The 25,943-nt window shown below is 42.2% G+C and overlaps 2 protein-coding genes across 11 annotated transcripts in view; one reads left to right on the top strand and one right to left on the bottom strand.

Annotated features, from left to right (window-relative positions):
* Positions 1-25,943, top strand: part of SKAP1 (src kinase associated phosphoprotein 1) — a 312,733-nt gene that overhangs the window by 185,892 nt on the left and 100,898 nt on the right. The window lies entirely within an intron of this gene.
* The window catches only part of LOC308462111 (uncharacterized protein), a gene marked incomplete at its 5' end in the record, with an annotated part of 33,705 nt that continues 8,736 nt past the window's right edge, over positions 975-25,943 (bottom strand). The window contains 4 exons of one of the 2 annotated variants that reach the window (XR_013978992.1): positions 975-1,375; positions 9,570-9,639; positions 11,194-11,733; positions 18,409-18,601. Coding sequence is in view for 1 of the 2 variants with exons in the window: in XM_080979517.1 (XP_080835643.1) it covers positions 11,652-11,733 (82 nt within the window). The remainder of the gene's footprint in view (positions 1,376-9,569; positions 9,640-11,193; positions 11,734-18,408; positions 18,602-25,943) is intronic. The other variant, XM_080979517.1, reaches the window with a different exon arrangement.

Genomic DNA, 25,943 nt, shown 5'->3' on the forward strand with positions numbered 1-25,943 from the left:
CTTCACATCGTTCTGAATTTTGAAAAACAGTTCTCCAAATCATGTGTAGAAAAATATACATGAGTGAAAATGGCATACAAACATGTATATATTAGGGTAAATTCACACAAAAATGCTGATGAATTTTCATGAGGACTTTTTAAGGAAAAAAATGCAAACGGATGTGGAAATGTGGGGAACTGGATTTAGAAACTGAAAGAAACCAAAACCATCACTACTCCCCACCCAAAATTTTCATTTTTCTTTACCAACTGACTCTCAACTTTCCATGGCAACTGAATAGCCTCTTTCCTCAGCGTTTCATTTGTTTGTTTGAGGTTACCCATTTGATTTTTTAAGTATATTTGTAGTTCTGCAAGCCCCAGGATTCTGCTGAGCATGCTGGCACTGCCCTCTTCTTTCTCAAGGTGTGAGGTAGGTTAGGCTGAAAGAGAAGTGACAGTCTATGACAGGGGTCACCAACTCTTTTAACTCTTTCTCCTAGAAACAGCTGCTAGAATTTGCTGTTAGAGGGAATCATGGAAGAAAGTACAGAGATGCAGGTGGGGACCGTAGGGTGGAAGCTGTATCTGCCCCTGAGATGAAGGTATCTTTTTGCCACACCTCAGCCATCTCCTAGATTGCATCCCATTTTCTTTGCCCAGTGGCGCTATGGGAAACCACAGAGACTTGAACCAACATATACATAGCTGCACTCCTTACTCTACCTTGAGTTCCATTTGTTGGTGTGATGTTGGAGTTTGATGGGAACTGGCTGTTTATTTATATGGATTGGTTATTTGGACTGATGCATGGTATAGTCTACCAGCCTGAAGAAACCTGTTTCAGCATGCAGATTGCATTCTGGGTCACAGTAATTATTTCATAAGGAGGAGCACTTGTATTGTATTTCAAAAGTGATGCTATGGCAATATTCAGTAGTACTGAAATAAATGCCAGAAAGGCAACACTCAGATTTATTTTATTTTTTATTTTTACATTCAGAAGCTGCCTCTCTGAAGCCTGCTCCATGCACAGCTGTGGATTGTCAGGCCCATGGAATGTTTACTAATAAGCTCGGTCATTAGGGCAGGTCTGTGATGAATGGAGTTGAGCCCTCGTGCCTCAATCCAGCGTATGCTGAGACAGTTTGTGATTCAGCAGCCATCGGAACAGCTGCCTTGTTAAGGGTTTCTCTCGTTGAAATCAGCTATATATCAGCCTGGTTGATATCCTGGATTATTTAGACTTCTTGTGGCTTGATGGATTGTGCCAATTGATCTGCCTTTCCTCTTCTCTCTTTTTTCCTTCTCAGTGACTTTGCTGTGCCTCATCCCTTTTGCTGCCCTTTCAAAATGCAAATGGTTCTAAACGTTAGCACGTTCTGCATCCAAGCCTACAGGGTGAAAATCCAAAACAGATTTATGTTGATTTCTCACGTTTGTATCCTGCTCTTCTTCCAAGAAGTTTAGGGCAGCATAGAAGAGTTTATCACGTTTTATCTCACAACATCCGTGTGAGGTAGGTTAGGCTGAAAGAGAAGTGACAGTCTATGACAGGGGTCAGCAACCTTTTTCAGCCATGGGCTGGTCCACCGTCCCTCAGACCATGTGGTGGGCCAGACTGTATTTTGGAAAAAAAAAAATAACGAATTCCTATGCCCCACAAATAACCCAGAGATGCATTTGAAATAAAAACACACATTCTACTCATGTAAAAACACACTGATTCCTGGACCGTCTGCGGGCCATATTGAGAAGGCGATTGGGCTGCATCCGGCCCACGGACCTTAGGTTGCCTACCCCTGGTCTATGAGCTTAATTGTTATGAATCTTCCAGCTGGTACAGAATCCCGCTCTCAGCTGTGGTGAGGGCCGGCCAGGTGATCATAATATGCTATCCTGATTTTTTAACCAATACTGTTTAGAATACAATCCTGGGCACAACTCAAAGTGCTGGTTGTTAACTTTTAAAACCTGAACAGCTTGGGACTAGGTTACATAAATGAGTGTTTGCATATAATCTGGCCAGTACCTTAAGCTCTAGCTCAGAGGGCCTGCTTTCAGTATCATAGAGCCTTCTTGATACAGCTCCCATCTCTCACATTTTTTATAAAGGTCTTTTTAAAGCTACATTTTCTTAAAAGCTGGGATATGGCTGCGTACACACATTTTATTCTGGGATCAGTGGAGATGGAGTACTTGTGTGTCCCCCACCCCACCCCATATAGTCCACAGACAATCTAAACCTATTCCATATTTTCTGTCCCTGAAAAGTGCTTCTTGAGAAACTGTTTTCATTCAGAAAATAAATGTGTCCATTTGAAACAAATAAAAACAGGTGTAGGCAGTCTCGGCAATGGGAGATGTGAATACATCTGACCAATGGCGTTGCAATTAGACCTGTACCAAGATAGTGACCACCACTTTGCTCATCATTCACTTGGGGCATGTGAGGGGAGGAAAGGGCATGGATAACCTAACCAAGGGGACAGTTATTAAACAAAATCACAGACTTGCCCCCACTCTTGTGGACAGCAGGATCTAGAATCAATCTAGATTGAAAGCAACATGTTGAGGATGAGCGTGAACGATTCTACATTTTTGTGTTTAAAATGGGTTAGTGTGTATGCCTAAGTTTTGTGGTAGTGATCTTATGATGGTAATCTATTTACCTTGCTGACAGGAAGCAAAAGTTTCCTGTTAAGAAACTTTGTTACTTCGAAGCATTTAGATTGGTCTCATATGAGGTCTTGAAAGATTTTAGACTTGAGCCTGTAGAGCAGCTCAAGCGTAATGAATAAAATGAAGAAGAAACTGAGGGCAGGAGCTCTCTTTTCTAGTGTCAATGGAGAGGGTTTTGGCCTAAAATATCAGGGCTTATGCATCTGCAGTTGGAAGTGGGTGGATCTGATTTTGCTTTGTCTCTGACATTCTTGGGAGAGATTCAGGTAGGTAGGTGTGTTGGTCTGATGCAGTCAAAATATATATATAAATAAATAAAAAGTCCAGTAGCACCTTAGAGACCAACTAAGTTTATTATTGGTATAAGCTTTCATGTGCATTCACGAAATCTGAAGAAGTGTGCATGTACACGAAAGCTTATACCAAGAACAAACTTAGTTGTTCTCTAAGGTGCTACTGGACAATTTTTTTAATTTTTTTTAATATATTCTTGGGAGAGTCTTTCTTCATCATCACATACCTTATTTTTAAAATGTTGATGTGGCAACTTTAAGCACACTTCATTTGTGGCCTTAACCATGAATTTTTCCCAACTTAGTAAGGTTTCCCTTATTTTTTCTGCTGTTACTATTAGGTTTGTAGTATTTCTCACAGCACTGAATGCTGCTGCAATGAGAGGCTAATGTGTGCAGGGATTAGGGGTGGGAGAAACACAAGAGAGTTCACTAGAGTTGCAGGAGTGCAACAAATTCTTAGTTTCCCTCTCCATCATGTTTTCCAGAAGTTTTGGAAGAATCCATTCTAATGGGGCTTAGGAGTCTTGTAGAATCTGTAAATGACATGAGCTAGATAGTCAGCACTGAGGTTCAGACTCAGCAGTGACCTTCCTTCTCTGACTACCATTTACACAAATAAGACACATTCTTGGACTGGTAGAAAAGGGAGCCATGGGGTCGTTCCAGCCAGTTCAAGAAGCCTGGGTTTGCTAATGTGTGTACATTAAACAGGAAGCCATAGAACAAAGTTAAGGTGTGACAGGGTCATAATTCACGTGTCTAGCCTGTTCATATATATAGCAGTGGGGTTCAAGTGTTTTACTTTAACATTAAAAAGTGCATATTGGAGGGGGAGGTGCAGGGCTGGCCCACCTATGAGGTGGGCTGAAGCAGTTGCCTCAGGCGGCAAAAGTCCATGAGGCAGTGCCCCTGCAGGCACCGCACCTGCCACTGCAGGGGTTACATGGCTGCAGCTTCTGGCAAGATGTTGTGAGAGTGCCACAAGATCTCTACAGAAACCACTGCTGCTACACAACCCTGGTAAGTGAGGCAGGGGTGGGGAGCACCATCCTGTTTCACTTTAGGTGGCAAAGCAGGATGGGCCACCCCTGGGGAAGTGCTCAGCCTGCTCTGTCCCATGCTTCACCTCCCCATTGTCAGTTTCTTCAACGACTTCCCCCCCTTCCCAGCTCTTAATGCCGTAAGTGAGCTGGGAATTTAGAAAAAGTAGTTACAGTCAGATTCCCGGTGACTTTCTTTGGAAGTGTTATCTAGAAGTTTTCTCAGTGAGCAGTGGGAGGGTGAAGCTCACCTGTTTTCCTGGAGATCTCACTCAGCTCCTAATGCAGCACATGCTGTTGGTGCTGTGTGCTACTTTGGTCTCATCTGTCCTAAAACCACTCCCTGTAACTCTAGCTATGGCATGGCTATTTTTTGTAGTTCACAACAGTCAATGAGAACAAAATCAAGAGTAAATGGTATTAAAGGACTTGTGTACATGCCTCTTCTACAGAGCAGCTGGCTCTGGGCACCCGGTCTGCTGAACTCTGACAACCCATGTGTAGAGTTGGAGAAAGACATCTCAGTGAAATGATGCTCAATTTGTAATGCAGCGGAACATTACAAGCTGGACAAATTTGTATATTGAAATAAGTAATCATGAATTTCAGCAACATCACATCGCAAGGGGAAACTATCTGAAGCATCTGAGAAGAACGAATGCACGTGTGTGTGTTCTGACAGTACCCCCTCTCCCTTGGAAACCTTGTACTCTTAAATTAAGACACCACCACTACTTTGCATGTGAATGAGATGGCTATGTGGGAAGAAACATGCCTGCCACTGTGCCATCCAGTTTAACATGTTGACAGTCCTAGCTCAGTGACAACTGTACCTCTGTTTACTTATTTAAGTAAATGTGGTGCACAAGACAAAAACAGAACAAAACACAAAATATGAATACAAACATTTTCTTCTAGAATCAATGGAGACTGAGTACTAGGATGTTGTTGTTTTTTACACAGTCTACACACAATCTAGATCTATTGAATATTTGTTTGCCCCTGAAAAGCAGTTTGTGGACAGCAGGATATAGATCTAGATTGAAAGCAGCATGTTGAGGATGAGCATGAACAATTCTAGATTGAGAAAAAACTACATTTTTGTGCTACAAATGGGTTGGTGTGTACGCAGCCAAACGTACAATGAAATAATTTATGCAGATACACAAGTGATATTCCATAAATAACTAGGTTACATATCAAAGAAAGTCTGAGGTTTTCAAACACCTATTTGCCACATCCACACTTTAAATATTTAGGTGTGCTCCCCCCCCCCTTTTTAAAAAAGACTTAGATGTACTCAAGGATGGGTGGGGAAACCTGTACCCTGGAAATGTTGCTGGACTATAGTGGACTATAGTTCTCATCATTCCTGGCCATTGGCCTTACTGGTAGGGACTGATGGGAGTTGGAATCCCAACAGCATAGCAAGGCCACAGGTTCCCCACCCCTGGTATACACTGGGGTGGAAATAAATTCTGAAAAGAAGGAATGCTCCAGCAATGGTGTGGAGTTGGAGAGATTTTCACATCTTGAGGCCTCAAGGGATGGGGGAAATATAATAACTGCATAATAGGAACCTTTACTTTCTAAGTTTTCGTGAGGAAGAATCTTGTAAGTAAGAAAAGGGAAAACCATGTTCAAGAAGATAATGTAGCAAGTCTTGCATGCATCAATTGTGCAAGTTCATCCCAAACAACATTGCTAATTCTGCCTGTCATTACCAGAGGCATACACCACCAGTGGTTGTTTTACTAGTCAGGTTCCAGAGGTATAACAACTCTCCCTGATCTACGTCACACAAATTGAGTGATGAAGTAAAAAAATATCACCACTGCTACTCCCTTGCCACTGGGATGTTTGGTTATGCATTAACAGCCATAGGGCTGGTGATAGAAAAATCCAAAATAGATAAATAAAATATGCTGCTTCTTCCCCACCCAACAAGTCTTTTAAGCCCAATGGGTGCCTGAAAAAGAAGGGAGAAAGGAAAGATTCTCCTTTAAAAATCATCTGGGGAATGGGAAAGTACTTTAAAGTACCTTATTTCAAGCAGAACGCCATCATAAAAGTAACAGGTTAATGATTTTTTGTTCAGCCTAGATATTAGAGGCCCCAATATTGATTGGTTGGTTTCCCTTGTCGTTCTAACCTCTGATGGAACTGCATTTTTTTGACAGGGAGTGTAATAAAATGTACAGTTTCCAATTTGAGAGCCCTATAAATGTCATCTCGACATGCAGAGTTACAAATTCTTTGTGTGGCGTCAGCAGCAGCAGCAGCACTGGTGGCTGTCCCCATCTTTTGCAATGTACCAGGAGGTGCTTACGGAGGTTAGAGAGCTTGACTGGCACTTGCAGCTCTCCTCCTTGAGCAGAGAAACTTCAAAAAGAATGAAAAGTCCTTCATGCTGGAGCTAAAACCACTTTCTTCTAAAAATATAGCACTGACTTCAGCCAGAAAATTACTCATTCTCTTGAGTTTTAGCGGCGAATTGTTTATAAAAATCAAGGAAGCAGGGGACTGAAGCCTACCTAAATACCGCAGCCTGTGCCCTTGCCTCTAATCCCAAATTTATTTCTTATTTATTTAAAATAACTATATCCTGGCTTTCCAATAAAATGTTTAAAATAGCTCACAAATCAGCATTAAAGTACAATAAAAGACACAGTAGCAGTAAGCAATAGCAGCTTATAAAGAAGACACAGCAATAAGAATAGCTTAAATTCAAGGATTCGTATGCCAGGTGAGCTAGAATTAACAGCTAGGAAGGCCAAATGCCAGTCTTCAAAGAGACCACCAGAAAGCTGGCAAGGTAGAACACCCAAGGTAGGAAGTTCAGAGCCTATGTGTGACCTTAGTAAAGAACCTATTCTGCATCCCAAATACATGGATGAATTCATCTTGAAGAAGGTTATCCTAAAGTCAAAGTGTACCTTCCCTCCACTCAGAGATTTAGGTTGTGAGGATTGAGGCTGTGGTTGCTCCCATTTGTGGAGCAAACAAGTGTGGCTCATCCACATTTCCGTTTCTGCCGTGCCTAAAAGCATGGGTCCAAGTGGTTTTTTACTTGACACATGCTTTCTAGGCACGCATCCATGCAGGTTTCTGCTTGCTCCACTCATTTCCAAGGGAAACCCTGCTCGTTAGTGATGGATTGGAACAAATGGGAAACCCAAAATGCTTTTTGTCCCAACTGAGTCTAAAGAGTGGTTTCAACCCAGGGGGTGGGGAAAGCAGCAGGGCAAGAAAAAGTGTGGGGCAAGCAGAAGTTTTCTGTTGTAGGGTCAGCTGTACTTCCTCTGCCTTCATTCTACAAAGCATATACAGTGGTGCCTCGCAAGACGAAGTTAATCCGTTCCGTGAGTCTCTTCGTCTTGCGGTTTTTTCGTCTTGCGAAGCATGGCTATTAGCGGCTTAGTGGCTATTAGCGGCTTAGCGGCTATTAACGGCTTAGCGGCTATTAACGGCTTAGTCGCTTTAAGAAAAAGGAAACAAACTCGCAAGAACTCGCAAGACGTTTCGTCTTGCAAAGCAAGCCCATAGGGAAATTCGTCTTGCGGAACGACTCAAAAAACGCAAAACCCTTTCGTCTAGCGAGTTTTTCGTCTTGCGAGGCATTCGTCTTGCGGGGCACCACTGTACAGAGTAGTCTCTGAATTCAGTGCTGATTGCCTCTTTTTATGCACACTCCCCTAATATCGGCATTTCTGCACACTGCTCTGTTGGAGAACTGCTTTGCAGAAAAAATAGATCAATAGCAAAGGGGGAGATGTTCACAAATAGCAAATGACAGTGAATATCATATGAAGCAGTACATATTAGCTGAATATGTGTGTATCCAGAAAATATCAACCAAAAAATGCACAGTGAACCTCATCAAGGCTAAATTTAGGGGGCAAACTAGGGTTATTATAGAATTGGTACTGCTCATACACGCAAGAGTTTCACAGCGTCCACATGACACCACCATCAAAATGTCAGTTTCCCTTTATCACAGTAAGCAAATGTAACCCATTACACATCTGTAGTTCCCGGTGCTGTGTAAACTCATCAGTATGTTTTCCAACATACTGCACCAAACCATACAGCAGATTGATATAGCTAAATATCACTCTTCTGCAAGTCCTCCATGTTTGTTTGTTTTTTAAAAAACACACACCAAACAACTGCAACTGGATATTGCTCCCCACTCCAAAAAAGCCAGCCTTCAGTTTTGCCTGTTGTAAAATATGATGACCAAGGGGTGGCCCAGAACTAAAAATAGTACAGGTGGGCAGGGTAGGGGTGATTGAGGAGAGGGACCAAAAAAAAAGTACAGCCCAGATACATTTGGTTAAGTTATGCCCACTGCTGTGGATAGCAAGCAGTGGAATATGAATAACTATCCAAGACTGAAAAACAGAATGTGTGCAAGCTAATGTGTCAATCACACACCCATGAAAATTAGATCTAAGTAACCCATTTGTGATATAAAGCCCCCATCTGGAAGCACCATCTGCCTCAACTCTTGCGCACACCCAGTGTATAAAATACAGGTGTGCAGCAATTAATTTGCTGACTTTGGGCATGAACATCTATTCCTTCCTTCTAGGTAAATAAAACTTGGAATTGCTTTCTTCAAGAGGTCTCAGATGAGCACCAGGCTGTTGCCACATTTTCTCTGTTCAAAGAGTCCAGAATTCACTTGGTTTATATACTTTGAAATGAGACCAAAAGTAGTTGTTTATGAATACACCACCTTTGAGGTTTTGAGCAATTTTTGCTTTATTTTCAAAACTTTTTCAATCACTCAGTGCCTAACAGATTCCCTCTGTTGTCAAATCATAACTGATAATCCATACGTTTTATGACTTTCAGAGTTCACTGGGACTGTTCAACCTGAAGTTCTTCATTTATGAGGTGCATTTCAAGAATCTCAGCATCTCTAACTTTCCCTCTTTTTCTGTGTAACAAACATGGCTGAAGATATTATCTAAGAGCCAGTTCCAGCATTATACTATGCTAGTGCTTTTTAACAATACAGGATTGTTGTGAAATTAGACTTTTTGATTGTTGTGAAATTAGACTTCAATTTGTTATGGGTGGGAATTGTAGCTCTGTGAGAGAGTAAATGACAATTGCCAGGAATTTTTTTTGGCGGGGGGGGGGGATCACACGCTTTAAAAGTGGTTTAAATGTGTGGTGTTTATGCAGCCTTGTTCTCTTTGAGATGTCCATGTTAGTTGAGACCCTGGGCCTGTCTCACTGGCACTTCCATTTCCTACGCTAGACTTTATTTCTTGCTGTTTTTACCATACAAATAGCAAAAGGATTGTGATGAAATCCCACAAGATTGGTTCAAGTGTGTGTGGGGGAAGACGGACGGACCAGAATTTAAAATATTTGTTCTTCCCACAATCCCACATTTTCCTGACAGGGGTGGCCCCTTCATTGACTTTAGAAGCAAGGGAAAAGATTCTAGTCCATGATTCTGGGAACAAGCTGGCATTTTACTCTCTTGCGGGGTGGTAAAGTGTTGCTTTTTTTGTTTTTTACATGCTGAAGAAATATTTAATCAGTGAACTTACTGTCATGGATGCAGTCGGATGAAGAGGAATGGTGGCTCCCTCCTAACACTTCTGTAGCGGGGGTGGAAATCTGAATTATGCAGGGAGGGGTGGAGAAGAAGAGGAAATCAGTTACTCCAGGAAGGTACTTTTGTGATTGGCAGAAAGGTGTATCATAAGGGCCAGCCAATCAGCATTGTACATAGCACTTTTGGTTGGAGACAGAAAGAACAGTGCAGTATTGCCTGGATTCACCTCATTGAAGTAGGGAGATTTACAGTTAGCTAACCTTAGATGGCTGCCTGCACAATCTAGTGAATATCATTTGTATGTTTTGCTCCAATATGTTTTTGGTGTGCTTATATATACCTGTGATTGAAACACTGAATGGCCCAAATAAAAAAATTCCTTCCCGTAGCACCTTAAAGACCAACTAAGTTAGTTCTTGGTATAAGCTTTCGTGTGCATGCACACTTCTTCAGATACACTGAAACAGAAGTTACCAGATCCTTCTATATATTGAGAAGGTGGGGAGGGGTATTACTTAGAAGGGTGGTGGGAATCGGAGATTGGCAGATAGCTGAGATGAGCCTGTTGAATGGCCCGTATCTCTCGAGATAAATCAGTGAGCATCATGCTTTCCTCATTCAACTTAAAAGGTATATATACACACACACATGCGAGCACACACACACACACGGCTCTAGATTTCTCCCTCCTCCAGCAATCAGGAACTAATGGGGTTAATCTTTCCAATTTTCACTATTTGGGGCTGGGATTCAGTCACGTGCCAACAAATTCAGGTTGCTCAATAAACAGGTACATGGGAAGGGACCACAGAAAAAAAATCTTCCTATTGTTACGCACCACCCCCAGTCTCTGCCAAGCAGTAGCAAGATTCCAGCGAGGTTCCAGGTGCTCACCCAGGGTTGTGGTTCCGTTGAAAAATCAAGGCATAGTGGAGACTGCAGTGTCTTAGAAATATGGTTTATTCACATATATGTACACCTTAGTTTAATGAGAGAGAGTTCACAGCATTTACAGCCAAGAGGGCCTTGTTCTAAAAAAGTTCCCACTCAACATCACTGAATGCAGCTTTCTTGAGGTTCTGTGGCCTAGCTGCTCACCCACAATAGGCTGCTATATACGGCAGATTCTTTTCCAGAAAGAAACCTGTTTCTGCAACTGAAATACTAGTCAATAGGTCATTTGTAAGTATCCATCATCAGTATATTAGGTACCTGTTCCCATCTATCAGCAGTTCTTTCACATACCAGGTTAGCGGTATCCTGTGTACACACACGGGGGGGGGGGAGTTGGGGGTCTCTGAGTGAAACCTTCAGTTAGGTTATTTGTGAGTTACCATTTCATTTCACACTGTATGAAATCTGACTTTAGAGAGTCCTTTTTAAGGCTTAGTCATTTCTCCTGAATGTCATATTGTAAGGTCTGAAATCTTGGATAAAAAGCTGATTTGTGAACACTGATGATCTTTTCAGAGAGATAGCCACATACTAATGGCTTATAATAAACCACTGATCTATAACATCATCCTGGATTTATTGTGTTATCAGGTTTTGAACAGGTAATAGGAAGGGCTTCCTGCTTTTGAATCCAGTATTCTTTATGCAGCCTTGTCACTTACTTATATTTTGAGAGGTAGGATTCAGGAAACAAGATCGATATTTTTTTATTGCTTTTTGCTGATAATGTTTTGTCTTTAATCAGAGTTCTTATCCATATCTCTTCCGCATCCCAAAGGTTTAGAAAAGTAGGTATTGAAAAGGTAGCTGAATTCAGCAGTTTTCAGAAAGTCTACAAAAAGGCAAAAAAGTGTTGTCAACAGAGAAAAGTTATTGTTAAAAAAAAAGAGGCAGGGTCTCTCTCTAGCTCACCCTTCTTGGATAAAACATACTAAACCCTTCGTCAGGGTAAAAATCAATTTCAGTGAGTTGAGACCTGAAATTTCACAGCTAGAGAATATTCTGCTAATTTAAGGAAATTGAGCAGCTCTCCTAGAGTGGGAACATAATCTCTAGTACTTCTTAAATGTGAATTGCCTAGGAAATATTACTTCCTGATTCCAAATGCTTGGCTAGCTACTTAGAGGTGAGTAAAGGTACTCCTCACATGCTCCACGGGGCTGTCATCTTTATTAGAACTCCATGTGTTCAATGGCCAAGTCCTGGAATTGAAAATAAGTTTTGGGATTAAGCCCTGAAAGGGTTTTTATATTTTATAGGTTATTAAGAACTCCGTAGCATTTCATTCTGCTGGGAACTCCCTGATTTAACAAATGATTCTGGCATTAGTGTGTAGAATTTGGTTTGAAAAGTGCTACAACAATCTCCTTGAGGAAAGGGACACAAGTGTCTTCCCAGGGACTTGAGATTTCCACTAAGAACCTCAAATGAATGGATCATTCTATTTCTGCTCCATGTCTGTTTTGAATATTTTTATTCTATCCTGTTCATGTTTTTTTGTTTTTAAATCAGCACCAAAATATGCTTTTGGATATTCAAATACATAATTTTAAACATATTTTCTGTCAAAATACACATTTATAAACCTGATTCTATCCAAAAATATGCATTTTGATATTGTTTTGAGACAAGAACTACATCAGAAACTTGGGAGAAGTGCAACATAGGAAGGGAGGAAGGATAATTCATCTGAGAGTTTTGGATCAAGCCACTTTATAATGGAATTTGCAAAGAATGAATACTGCTAGCACCCCTATTATCAGACAAGAATCTCACTCAGTGAGTTCTATTTGTCTGAATACTCACACCACAGAGCCTTCTTTATACATAGGAAGGAATGGAGTTATGCAAATCAGTTCCTACAGCTGAATTTACCAAAACTGGAATAAATACTAGGAGTCAGGATTTCTGGTTTTGACTGATCAATAGAGTAGTACCACCTACTTGCTGTAAGCCTGTTCTGTTGGGTTGACTAGTACTCAATGTTTCTATTGTGTGCGCTACATTAATTTAAAATGTTAAGAGTGATCTCTGTATACACAACCATGAGCCCCTTCAGATGTCCTTTTTATTGTTAATTCATTATAATCTGTGCTCTTGATGGTATTGGGGTAGTTATACGTGACCCCATGTTCAATACTATTTGCACCCACAAAATTATCCGGGTGGTTGTAATGCTTCATGAATAGTCAGTGCATGGGCTGTAGTTTCCTGCTGAAACCCTGCAGCTTTTTGCACTACTAATGTTCTGATTGGGGGGGGGGGGTCCTCCTCTGTTGCATTATAGTGCTAAGGTGCCTTGGAAATGTGCCAAATTAAATTCACTTCTTTGTGATGTAGCCAGTCCCTCATACTTCCTGTTGGTGGTATCACCATCCTTGTGGGTTTTTGTGTGGAAGTGAGCAAAGGTTTAATGCAGCAATCACAGCCTGAACATAAAAATCCTTAGAAGTGTAAAAATGAAAATATGGTGGCAAAATGCCATAGTGCAAATAGCTTACACACAGAGGAGTAGCCTCTACTGTTTTGCCTTTGCACATACTTCTTGTTGATGTCATATACTGGCATTCCTGTATAAGCATGGTTTCGCCAAGCAATTGCAGCCTAAATATAAAAAGTAACAATTGTACAAATGAAAACAGTGTTATGAGCTTGTGGAAGCCAGACTCTTTTAATCCCTGGATTCAGGAAGTGTTAAAATCTAATCAAGCCTTCTGGTCCTAGATCCAGCAACTGTTAAGAGCTAATCAAAGTAGGCTAGTTTACTGAACCCCTGGATCCAGCAAGTGTTAATATATGTCAGGGGTGCTGTCAACAGCTTGCTGGCTAACTGCCTAGTGAAATCAGAGATGCAGAGAGCTTCTTTCAGTTCTTTTATTTTAATCCACAGAAACACAGGAAAACATGAAATGTACACCCTCAAGCTTGAGCCGAAGTTGCTCAGAGTGCTGCTCCAACCCCCTTGCAGTTACTTCTTAGCCCTCAGACCCCTCTTGCTGGCTACAGCGGCTGCTAAGGGAATCCCTCTGTCTCTGTTTGGCTTTCTGCTCTGAGTCACGAAGGCCACGTCTGGTCCTAGTGGAAGGAGGTGGCTCTAACATACTCTCCAGAGACAGCATATCACTTGGTTCAGAACTGTTTCTAACGCATCTGACTCCTGTCTCTGTTCAGGGCTGGTGCACCTGCTATCTTGCTCCTGTTCTTCATCACCCATTATTTCCCAGCTCCTTTCTTCTTCTGGGGTGTGTCCCGTCTCAAACCACCATGATTCCAGGTCCATACTCTCTCCCCCTTCCTTCTCTCTGGAAGGCTCTTGGGGTGGTGGTCTCCACCACTCCTCCTCATCTGCCCAGTCCCTGAGAATATATAAGGCAGATTTGCTTCCTTATGAGGAGATTGCCTGGGGGGTGGGCCACTAAGAGAAGAAAGGAAAGGAGGCTCTGAACCAGCTGGCAAATGAATGGAGCCCCTCCTTCAACTCTTAGATAGCTAGAAGGACAAAGCCGTAGTTTAGAGTTGAAAGGGGAGTGAGATGTGAACCAAAGGAAAAGCAACAAGCTGCAGAAAGAGTCAGAGCATGATATTTGATTTCTGTCTAAATCTAAGACTGCAGCTATGGGAGAAACATGACCCTTTTGAGGTGTTAATGCTGTGAACCCCTCCATCATAGGCTCGGGTTGTATACATGTGCAAATAAGCCATATATCATAAAGACACCAGAGTCTCCACTGTGCCTTATTTCCAAAAGGAAACATGAATCCTGGGTAAGTGCATGTAATCCCTAGAATCTTGCACCACTTGGAGCTTGGAGTGGTGTGTAACAATATGGCAGCAGAGCACAACTTACTAGTGTCTTGTTCTTGAGAGGGATGGGGGAGAAGCTGGGAATGGCAGGAATACAGGCAGTGGAATAGGTAGAGTTCAAAGGCGGAGTTAAAGTGTGGAAATGCAGGAGCATTGGGGAAGCCCTGTAGAGCAACTGATACTGTGGGATGGTGTGTTAACGGTCCAGTATAAAACCAACAACATGTTGCTTCATACACCCACAATAAAACTGTAGTCTGGATGAGATCCATACTCCATATTACTGATATTTTTTCAAACACATCCGAAATGAAAGCTCCAGTCTGAGGCACATAGAGACTGGCTGTGATTAGTTAGTGGTAAGGGATCTCCCATTACAAAATGCATGACATCTGTCAAGGCTTAGTACTTCTCATTTTAGAGATTTTCCACTGCCATTGATTTTATAAGAGATTTCTGTGGAACTTTTCTTACACCAACAGAAACTGATCTGACACGAGATATTGCCTTAGATATTTTGGTACCTTCCAGGAGTTAATAGTGAGCAGAGGGAAGGGAACTATCCTAATCTTATAGTGCTTCCCTGTGGCAACACTTTGGAACTGCATCCTTCAGCTTTGGAATTGCCTCATTTTCAATCCATTGAGAGGCTCCTGGCAAAGAAGGCTGCTTTGAGCAGACTAGCGAGGCCTCAGTGAGGCAGTGCCCTTAACTTCCAACAGCACCATGAGCTGATTGGATACACCAGTGTTTCTTGCCAGTGTGGTAAACCTGTCTCTTAGGTGTACCACTTCAGACTGCAGATGGAGGTTCACATAACTGAAGTCTATTCCATTAGAAAAAACTAGGATGCTAGAAAGAGGGTTTCTTCCTTGCCCTTCTTCCTAGCATGCTAGTTTTCTATGGGTAGGAAAGCACCACTGTGCCCCCCGAAACATTTTGTCATGTGATCCCCAAGCTACAGCCTGAAATGGTCCCGTCCATTCAACAAGAACTAGACCAGAGCAAGGGAAATGAGAGAGAGAGAGATTGTACCTTTGTCCATCCATGTACTGACCTTGTGCTAGTCTCCTTATAAGTCAGTCAGGTTTTTGCCCGGGAGCCCCTTCCCAACAACCGTAAATATGCCAAAGGAGCCAATGGAAGTACTTGATTTCCTACAGATGTGTTTTTAAAGACCTGAAACGCAGCCCTGGTGTCAGGTTGGGAAGGCGCAGGATATTTATGATACAACAGCTCTCCCCCTTTGGCTCTAATTGAATTCGAGTACATCTTCTGGGCAAAAAAGAGAAAAGAAATGTAGCATTTACTCCTACCTACCTTCAGGATTAACGTTTCTGGAACTCCCTTCCCCTGGAGAATTGGTCAAACCCAAGCATTTTTCTAAAGCGCATGGATTTCGTTAAGGCTAGCCATATTCAGAATAATATTTGAGGTGAAAGGACCTCTATAGTCAAACTGAATTCTACTCTTTAAGAATCTTTTGCATTTAGCAAAAATAAATGCAGAATTAGCATGGCAATAAGATCACAATGTAATTAAAACCCAGAGGAAATCCATCCAGTGCCAGCCTTGCTGGAGCCATTAAAAATCAACCCAATTCCTACAAAAGAACAATGGCTGCATGAACTTTTTGCAGAATTAACAAACGTGACAGCCAAAATAAGGAACCAGAATGACAGACAAACGAGGGGCGAGTGGGAATGCTTTGGGGGTATTTAAAAATATATGATACTAAAAATCAGTTTTCAAGTAGGGGTAACTTTATGAGCAACAGCTAATTGCAACGAATGAATGCAAGAGGAAAAATAGGGTGGACAAAGTAATTGATATACAGCAAGAACAAAGTTTATCTAGAATGCCTCAGAGTGTTGGGTTGGGAAGTCTGCACAGAAACATTGTATGATAGGAAAAGTTGATGTGTAATCAGAAAACTGGAAAAGCATAAAGAGAGAGAGAGAGAGAGAGAATGAAACACACCCACCCACCCACCCACCCCATCCCAATTCTCCTGAAAGAGATTCAGTCAAAGCATGAGCATTCAACATTAGTAAAGAAGCTACCATCTCTGTATTGATTTATTTAGTGCCAAGAGCATGGTAGGTGTTATAGAGGCGACACATTTTACTCCTTGCCAAGACATTACTTGCCTATATTAGAAATTACTAAGAGTTCTGTGGCATGTTGTTGGCACCCGTCTACCTTGGGAAGACAATATTTGAAATATTCTTCTGAATGACTTGGATTACATCAGAATACATTTCTTTTGGTAGCTGAAGCAAAGAGGCCAATCTAGATTAGGAGGACCTGTCACAATTAACCCTCAGTGAGTAAATCATGACTGCCACTCTTCTTCATATATCTGCCCTTGTTCTCATGCAGTAGGAGTCATTTCATGTCACAGCTTTTGTGTGCCAACCAGAGCCTGTGACACACAGTGTTCCTGTTATTTGTAAGATGTTTCTACAATTTGATATTTGTCTCAAGGCCTCTGAGATCACATTTGCAATATTATTTCTATCAAGACAATGGGGCAACCTCCTTTTCTTGTTGCAAGCGATTCAAGTTCCCAGACCAAACACAGCCAGCTTCAGAAGAGAAAACGAGTGTTTGGCAGGTTAATGTTGGTGAGGCTGTCTGCACTGGTGATCTTATCTTGGCAGGAAATGCCAAGGATATGACATAAACAGCCAAGATGGAAGAGGTTCCCTTCTCTTGGCAACCAATGGTGGTCTGGGGCATGCTGCCTTATATAAACAAGGTGCCACAGATACAGGACTGTTAGGTCAGTATCTTTGTTCTGATGGTTAGTTTAGTATTATTTCAGGCCCACTTTGTCAATCTGCCTAAAGTGATAGTTTCTTTCCTGATGCAAGTGACAAATTAAGTGATAAATTGTCATTCACCATGGATCCAAGGTAACATAATTTATTAACTACCTCAGGAGAAGTATTGTCAAAGTTTATCATAGACTGCTGTATAATGCCTTGCCCTTTGGCTGGTATCTTTAATTCTGATCAGCGGGGAGAATGTGGAGCGTGCATGAGTATGATGGTTCTTGCAGTTTTGTAACTGGCTTGGCTCATGGCCAAATTGTGTGGCAGAAATCTTCCTTAGTTAGCAGCCTATTTAAGATGTGTCACCGCCCCCCACAGCTCCTGTTAGCTTTTAGGTGAGCAGATTTGGACAACATGCCTTATTTAAAGCAGTCCTCTTTAACAGCAGTCAGAAGAGTTGACAGGCTTGAACTCTTTCAGCCTTTGCCATACCAGGCCCAGGGGATGCTATGACAAGAGAGAAATGCAAGGGAGAAATGTGCTAAGAAGAAGGCACGCTTGGCAAATCCACACCATGATCAACTCCCGATGTCCCCACTGTAGAAGGACGTGTGGATCCAGAATTGGCCTCCACAGTCACTTACGGACTCATTGCTAAAACCGTGTTTATGGAAGACAATCTTACTCTGCTACAAGTGATCGCCAAATAAGAGGAAGAAGAATGACAATAGACTTGGCTGCTGAAGGGCCAGAACCTATGCTAAACTGGGAAATACTCTGGGCAATTTATGCTCTTGGGCAGCCATGTTGAAATGGTTATATATGAAGCAATTACAATGTGCAAATGGGGAACCGGAGCAATCTGTGTGCATCTCTGTTTCTCTCCTCTATTTCCTTTCTCTCCTCCCTTGAGGGCTGCAGGGTGAAGGCTGAAAGTTGAAGAGTCCAAGCCCATCAACCTTTTCTCTCAGCTTGTAATGGTAAATGAAAATATTTGGATAAGCTGCGATACGAGGCCATCTTTATTTACAAACTGGGGACCTGCTGGCCCACACATCAAAAGCCCTCCTCTTTTCATTCAGTGTTGCCTTCACCACTCCTCTTGTCTTTCAAGCAGCTGAAGACATTATTTGATGTTCCACTTTGCCTTGTTTACATTAATTAAGGTGGTCAAATCCATCATGTGTGACTTTTTGTCTCTCTCTCTCCCCTCCCCGATCTACTCACCCAGAAGAGGCAGAAATGGTTCAGACAGAGGTGTTGGGGGATAGAAATGAGAGCTGGCAAGAGACACACCTCCTGCAGGTGTTGGCTGCCCTTTCCTCAAGCCCTGCTGCCCTTTTTTTTGTTACTGGAAGATAAGAGGTACACTTTTTCTCCAGAGTCATGTAAGCAGGCTGTGAGTCTCTTGATAATCCTTTAGAAATACCGCGATGAATGATGTCCTTGTCAGCAAAAAGATGAGAAAAGGGGGTTTGCTTGCAGCCATCTGAGGAGGATGAAAATAAGCAATTAATACAACACTTTTTGAGTAGTCAAAGTGCTTGACATACATTACATCCGTAATCCTTACAACAGGTAGTATTTTCTCCATTTTGCAGCTGGTTTAGAGGCTGTGAAATTGTAGTTGCCTTGGGCCGTTTAGTGGGGCCTTGGCAGAGCTAGGATGCGGAGACCTCCTGTTTCAAAGGTCACTCTCTTAGCTAGTATACTACTCTGGCTGTCAATGACAAGTTTCAGAAGAATTTGAATCAGGTTGGCTGCGTCTTCTGCTATTCATGGGCCAACTGGGAACTTGCTCTCTACTCTGGGCACTGGGCATTTCTTAGCTGTGAGAGTCAGCATTATCCTGGTCTTAGAATGATAGATTCATGTTCAGTGCCCATGGAAGACTGCTTCCCAGCATTATAGCAAGAACTAACAAGTAGATCCATAGGTGAGGACCAAACAACACATGACATGAATCTCATGGTTTGCCCTCCTTAAGTGCATGTCTTTTTTCTCTCAAAAGAGCCGGCATGGAGATATGCAGGTTAGGAACCATGGTATGTGGTGCTTTAACCTTCTGCCTCCTGCTGTGGTCAGAATTGGGGTCCCCAATGAGAGCATTTCATCCCATGCACATGACATGCCTGTCTCCCCCCATTTGGAATAGAACTCTGTGAGGGTGGAAGTTAAAGTCCCCTTCCCCCAACATCACTGTCCTGATCCAGCTCTCCCACAACCCACCCTGGTTCTTTGAAAGAAAAATCTCAGGGTCTGGGTTGTGCCTTTGCTGTAACATTTGAAGGATAACAGAGACAATGTACAAACAAAAGGTATATGTAACAGTCTGAGCCTCCCAGTTTTATTTTTTGATAGTATCATAGAAACACACAAAGTACAGCTACTTGTCAGTGCTTGGCTATAATTCTAAAGCTGTTTTCAGGCAATACTTGATTTCTCAGGTTTGAGTTATGCAGGGGAAGAAGCCTAGAAGTTATGCATCTTTCCCCCTTCCAGGTATGCATATTTTATGAATAGGGTATTCACAAGGAAGTACAGTACACTGCTCTTGAGATTGACTTCAGCTCTCATTTAGTTTGGCCAAACATTGATGTTGAGGTGTGGGAAATGTGACTTCTGGCTCAAATCAAATCCCTGGATTCAAGGACAATACACAGATCCCCAAAACCAGACTGGAAATTGGACTGGAATCCACCCCAAGGGCCACTAAAGAGAATACTCTGGAAGCACTCCATACAAGGTTCCTCCTGAAATTTCAGGGCTTGTGATGGGGGGACCCTGCTTTCTCCTCCAACTCCTCAGCCATTGAGCAGTCTGGGTCATGATCTGAGAAATCAAGGCTGGGAATGATATCAACCTTCAAAACAGGGATGAAATGAAGATGGTACAGTATTCTTCTAGAATTGTTGATAAATTTGTACGTTTATAATACCAAAGACAAATCCAACAGCAGCCATCAAATTCAGCTCTTGCTCTGCAACAATCCTGAATTCTTATGTACTTGTTTAGTCGTTTAGTTGTGTCCGACTCTTCATGACCCCACGGACCAGAGCACACCAGGCCCTCCTGTCTTCCACTGCCTCCCGCAGTTTGGTCAAACTCATGTTAGTAGCTTCGAGAACACTGTCCAACCATCTCGTCCTCTGTCGTCCCCTTCTCCTTGTGCCCTCCATCTTTCCCAACATCAGGGTCTTTTCCAGAGTCATCTCTTCTCATGAGGTGGCCAAAGTATTGGAGCCTCAGCTTCAGGATCTGTCCTTCCAGTGAGCACTCAGGGCTGATTTCATGTACTTATAAATGACTAATTCAGGTCCAGGTCTATCAACTGGATGCTAGCAGTGCTCACAAGATGGGAGAAGTGGCTGGAGGGGTCCTTAATGAAATTTGCAAGCCCCACAGACCCCCTAACTTTTTTGCTAAATCATGCCCACCAAATACACATACGAGCACACACAACATATTGCCATGTTGAGAGAGAGAGTTGGTGGGGAAGGTGAAGCACCAAATCCTAAGCCCTACCAGGCTCTCACCAGCTGAGTGGAAGACGAAGAGAGGATTTTTTTCTTGTCAGTATTCCAGTCCCAGGGCTGATGTGCTCTCCTACCCCCATTCTGAGGACATGCTTCTGAGAACAGAAGGGCTTTAGATCTAGTGGATACAAAACCTCCACTGCATGCTCCCTTTCTGCCCTCTCAATTTCCAGAGCTTCAATGACAAGGAAGCACCAGGAATGGTACCTTTTTTCCACTCTGCCTGGGGTGGGGACTTCCAAAGATGGATCTCCTCCTCCTCCTGTTGAGAAGGTGTTCCACAATATTTTTCGTTACCATAGGATGGCATGCCAGAGACCATAGGATTGTACCCTTTATCTTACTTTGATCTTTGAAAAACCTTTAGAGTTAGAAAACTGCTTCACAAAATCAAGTCATTTGAATTATATGGATGACCTCTACTTAGTTGACTAGAAATGCCATGATGCATCTGCAGCAGTACAACAAGATGCCTTCATCTGTCCCAGCTGCAACAAAACATGTCTCTCCTGTACCAATCTCTACAGCCACAGCAGGTACTGTAACCTTTCAACATTTGACTTCACTCCCAAAGACTCACTCCTCCATGGTCTCCTGAGATGGGCAGATGCCAATTATTAGTTGACTAGAATTTCGTGATTAAGGCTTGTTCTGAAACAGCACCCCATCAACAGTTAGAACTGAGCTTATCATTCATAATGGGTTCCAAGATTCTAACAGAGCAAGAATTGAATTAATGTGATTGCATGCCTGGTTCTTATCATAGTCATCTTCATTATTATAAATAAATGTTTTATAATAGTTCTAGAAGAATATAGGATGTCTTATCAATAGAATTTCTATTATTCAATAGATCCTCTTAGAATTTTCTATTTTGTGATTCAAGATGCTGCTCCTCTTCCTCTTCTTTGTTCCATAATTCCAAGAGGATGCCATAGATCGTGGAGCAGCAGGGAGGTGAGCAGAAATAGTTACTTCATTTATCTGCAAAGGGTTTGTTATGATTCTGTCCTTAACAGATAAACTGCACTTAGCAAAACTCTCACTCTCTGCTAATGGAAAGCACTTTTATCTAATAGCCACATATCGCCCAACACCAGGGGCTTTTAGTAACCTCCTCCCCTTCTCTCCCACACAAAGATTACTGCTCCTTCTTCCTTTGCTAGAGTGGGATATGATTCACAAGAAGGCTTCCTAACTTCACAGCTGTGGTGTGGCTTTATGCCAGACTCTACAAAGCCCAAGAAAGAGGCAGGTGTAGAAAGGAAAGTATAGTGAAATATTGCTTTAAAAAACACACACAACACCCTTCAAGCTTCCTGTCATCCCAGCTGGTGGATCTCATGCTCTTAGAAAGACCCAGCACTGTGGTGGGCAAATGAGAGTTTCAACTACAATAAGATGCTATTCACACAAGCACTAGGCATGACTCCAATGGGAGTCTTCCTCCCATTGCGAATAGCAGGCATGTAGGAGTGCTATTCCAGTCATGACCATGGTTGGGACAAAGGAGTAACACCCCTCCCCTCTTCACACCATGGCCCCGATCCATTTTACTCCCCTACTGACTAATCTTGTTTTTTAAAACAATTGTGCACCAGATCACATCTAGTATAGCCATTAGGCTAGGCTCTTGACCTCAGCCTTCCATCTATATTATGAGGATCAATCTACCTTAGGTGTTTATTATAAAGATCACTACAACATATTATATGTACAGAAGTTTGATCATTGTAAGCTCTATATACATGCTCACTATTGTTACGTTTCTTCACTGTGCCATCACAAGGTTTTTGAAAGTAGGTTGAGAAATAATATCATGGTTAACATGGGGTCAAGGGTGAAGCCAAGTGCAAAACCAGTAGATGACTTAGTCACATGACCAAGCTGTCATGGTAAGAGGATGAGGCTGGAAGTGCCAAATGAACATAGGAAGCTGCCTTATCCTAGGTCAGACTATTGGTCCATTTAGCTCAGTGTTTTCTACTCTGACTGGCCATGGGTTTCCAGGGTTCCAGACTGGTGACATTCCCAGTCCTACCTGAAGATGCCAGGGATTGAACCTGGACCTACTTTATTCAAAGCAGATTCTCTGCCACTGAGCTATGACCCTTCTCCTAGGAAATGTGTATTTAAAATGCACTTTCCCTTTTCCTGAAGCATAGCTCAACTCCAGATCTCTTTATATGATCACATCAGCCAGAAACTTTCACCATCTTCAGCTCTAATGAGCTAAATCATTAGGATGTTAATGGACTTGAAAACAACAACTTTAGAGAGACACTTTAAGGCAGTGGTTCCCAACTGGTGATCTGCAGACCCCAGGGGGTCCATGTAACCCACCGGGGGGTCCATGTCACCACTGACATAACAAAAACTAGAAAGAGAGATATCAAAATTTTCAAAAGTAGGGGGTCCACAATATTCAACTTTAAGATCAACCTATACTTTAAGATCAACCTATGAGGCCGTCCTGGTAGTCCCAATGAGAGACAATATTAACATGATGGGGGCCAAAGTAGGGTTTATTCACTGTCAGTTCCAAAACTCTGGAACAGTCTCGTGAATGAGATCTGCCTTTCTTCAGTGATACACACTTTTAGGAGGGAAGTGAGGATGAAGATGCACCTCTATCTCCAGGCTTTTAGAAGAGAAGAATTTTTTCCCCGTAGCGTTAAATTTAACAATTTAAAATACTGCATTAAAAACAGTTTAAAGTACCATAGATCGCAATGTCAAACATAGGGTAGGTGCTACTGAATTCAATTGAATGCTCCTAGGTTAGTTACATTAGGATTGCAGCCTTAACTGTAAAGAACTGCTGGGTGAGGGTTAAGAAAAATCAGGACCAAGTTTTTTAAGATGTGGAAACTATGTTTAGCCTAACATTCTTTTATCCCTTCCTCATCTCCTTCCTGTTTTCTTTTGCACACACTCCAATGTTTATTTAAAGAGTATTGTCTACCTCTTCCTGGAAGAATATAAATATGTTAATTTTTTTCAAAGCATTGTGTAAGGATTCCTTGCCCAGGATTTACTAAGTTTAGTCCACAGTAATGAAAATGTTGCCTTTTACACATACTTGGTGGCTCTATCCTTGCATTAAATTCCACCTTAGTTACAAGGAGCTTTGGACAGTTCCTCACAACAGCAGCAACAACAACAACAACAATAACAATAACACCAACCGTTTGAAGTAGGCTAGAAGGAGATAAAATGCCGGACCAAATAATGCCTGGCTCATCAGCCTCATGGCTGTACAAAGATTAGAGCCCAGTTCCTATCCCCATAATGGACCCTCAAAAACATAGCTTATCAGATTCATATGTTGCCCTTCCCACAAGAAATTCAGGGTAGCAATACAGGAAGTTCTCCCATTTTATCCTCACAACAACCCTGTGGGGTATATTAGGTTGAGACACAATGATTGGGCCAGGCTTGAAAAAGGATTTAAGATTAACCATGCAATTCTGTACAAGTCTCATGTGAAGTAATCCTATTGAGTTAAGTGGGATTTACCCCCACATAAGTAGAGGGGTAAGTTTAGAGCCCCTTTTCTTCTTTTTTCTTCTGTTTTGGCTATTTTAGTATAAGTTCTTCAGGACACTGACCTGTCTTGTGCATCTCTATACATGTCTTCTCAGAAGAGTTCAATGAGACTTGGGAGTAAGTGGGGTAGGACTGAATCTAACATTTAAAGTAAAAATAAAAAAAGGACACAATTCTGTCATAACTTAGTACGTTTCTGAGCACAATTCAAAATGTTGACGGTGACCTTTAAAGCCCTAAACGGCCTCAGTCCTGTATTCCTGAAGGAGCGTCTCCACCCCTGTCGTTCAGCCTGGACACTGAGGTCCAGCTCCAAGGGCCTTCTGGTGGTTCCCTCACTGCGAGAAGTGAGGTTACAGGGAACCAGACAGAGGGCCTTGTCGGTCGTGGCACCTGCCCTGTGGAACGCCCTCCCATCAGATGTCAAGGCAATAAGCAACTATCTTACTTTTTAAAGACATTTGAAGGCAGCTCTGTTTAGGGAAGTTTTTAATGTTTAATGCTGTATTGTGTTTTTAATATTCGGTTGGGAGCCGCCCAGAGTGGCTGGGGAAACCCAGCCAGATGGGTGGGCTATAAATAATAAATTATTATGATTATGATTATAAAGATTGCTGTGCACCTAATTCTACTGAAACCAATCAGACTTCAAAACAGAGGTTGCTAATGTAGTTAAACTACAGCTCCGATAATTCCTGCTTATTGGCCATACTAGCTGGGGTGTAATAGCTCAGCCACCTCCTTGGCCACACTGCCTTACCCGGTCCAGGGGCTACCAGCCACCACAGGAAAAGGAAGTCCCACAATGGATTTGTGTCTGTTCACCCTCTCAAACTTGCAAAGGATTTGAGCACTTACAAGGAGTTCAGCAGTTAGCTAACACTTAATCTGAGCCCGGACTCGCTCACCAGGGCTGAGTCCCGGCACCTGTTTTCAGTGACAGCACTCAGCTCTGGATTATATGAAGTTCCTTTCCTTCTTTAGTGAGTAACATCAACTAGCCCCAAACAGATGTGTCATTAGAGGAAATGTCTTCCAGGTCAGAGGGTGTGAATTCCCATCAGACTTGCGCCCCAGCACTGCTCATATTTCAGAAAGGAAGCAGTTTTTCCAGCTCAATGGCTCTAAAATTCTCCAAAGTGGAAGCAGGTTGTTGGACTTCTTGTCTTGTACATTTTATGCACAAATGGAGGTGTTGGGGAAGAACTATCTTTTATGTAAAATGTAGCTCTACAGTTAAAGGAGAGAGAAAAGTACTAAAAAAGAGGAAGGAGAGGAGCGAAATCTGTTGGCAAAATCTTTTAATATTTTCCACCTTCTCACGAATATTGACACTCAGGTCTGTGGAGGGAGGGGTAAATGTCTGATTTATGTCTCTGGTCATGAGACAATGCAGAGGTGAGGTCAGATGCAGGCATCCTTCATCCTCTCTTCAGTAGTCTGGCTTATCCCTTGGGCAAGGTAGAGTCAAAATATCTCAGATGGCAGAAGTCACCTGAGTGACATGACTGGAGGTTAAAGGAGCAGAGCCCCCACCTCCTATGGGCCAGATGACACCTATATATCTCCATGTTACTATTGTTTCCACTTGAAAAATGGCACATTGGTTGTGGTAGCTTTTGACTTTAACCCTGCCCCACCTCCTCACCCTAAATTACCTTGGACTTCCACCAAAATCATCTGGAATTATTTGTATTGTGTAACTTAAGGATGGGGGAAAGGAAGATAAAATCAGAAATACCAAAG

The sequence above is a fragment of the Podarcis pityusensis genome (genome assembly GCF_964106645.2).
Source record: "Podarcis pityusensis genome assembly, chromosome: 13".
NCBI classification, from domain to species: Eukaryota; Metazoa; Chordata; class Lepidosauria; order Squamata; family Lacertidae; genus Podarcis; species Podarcis pityusensis.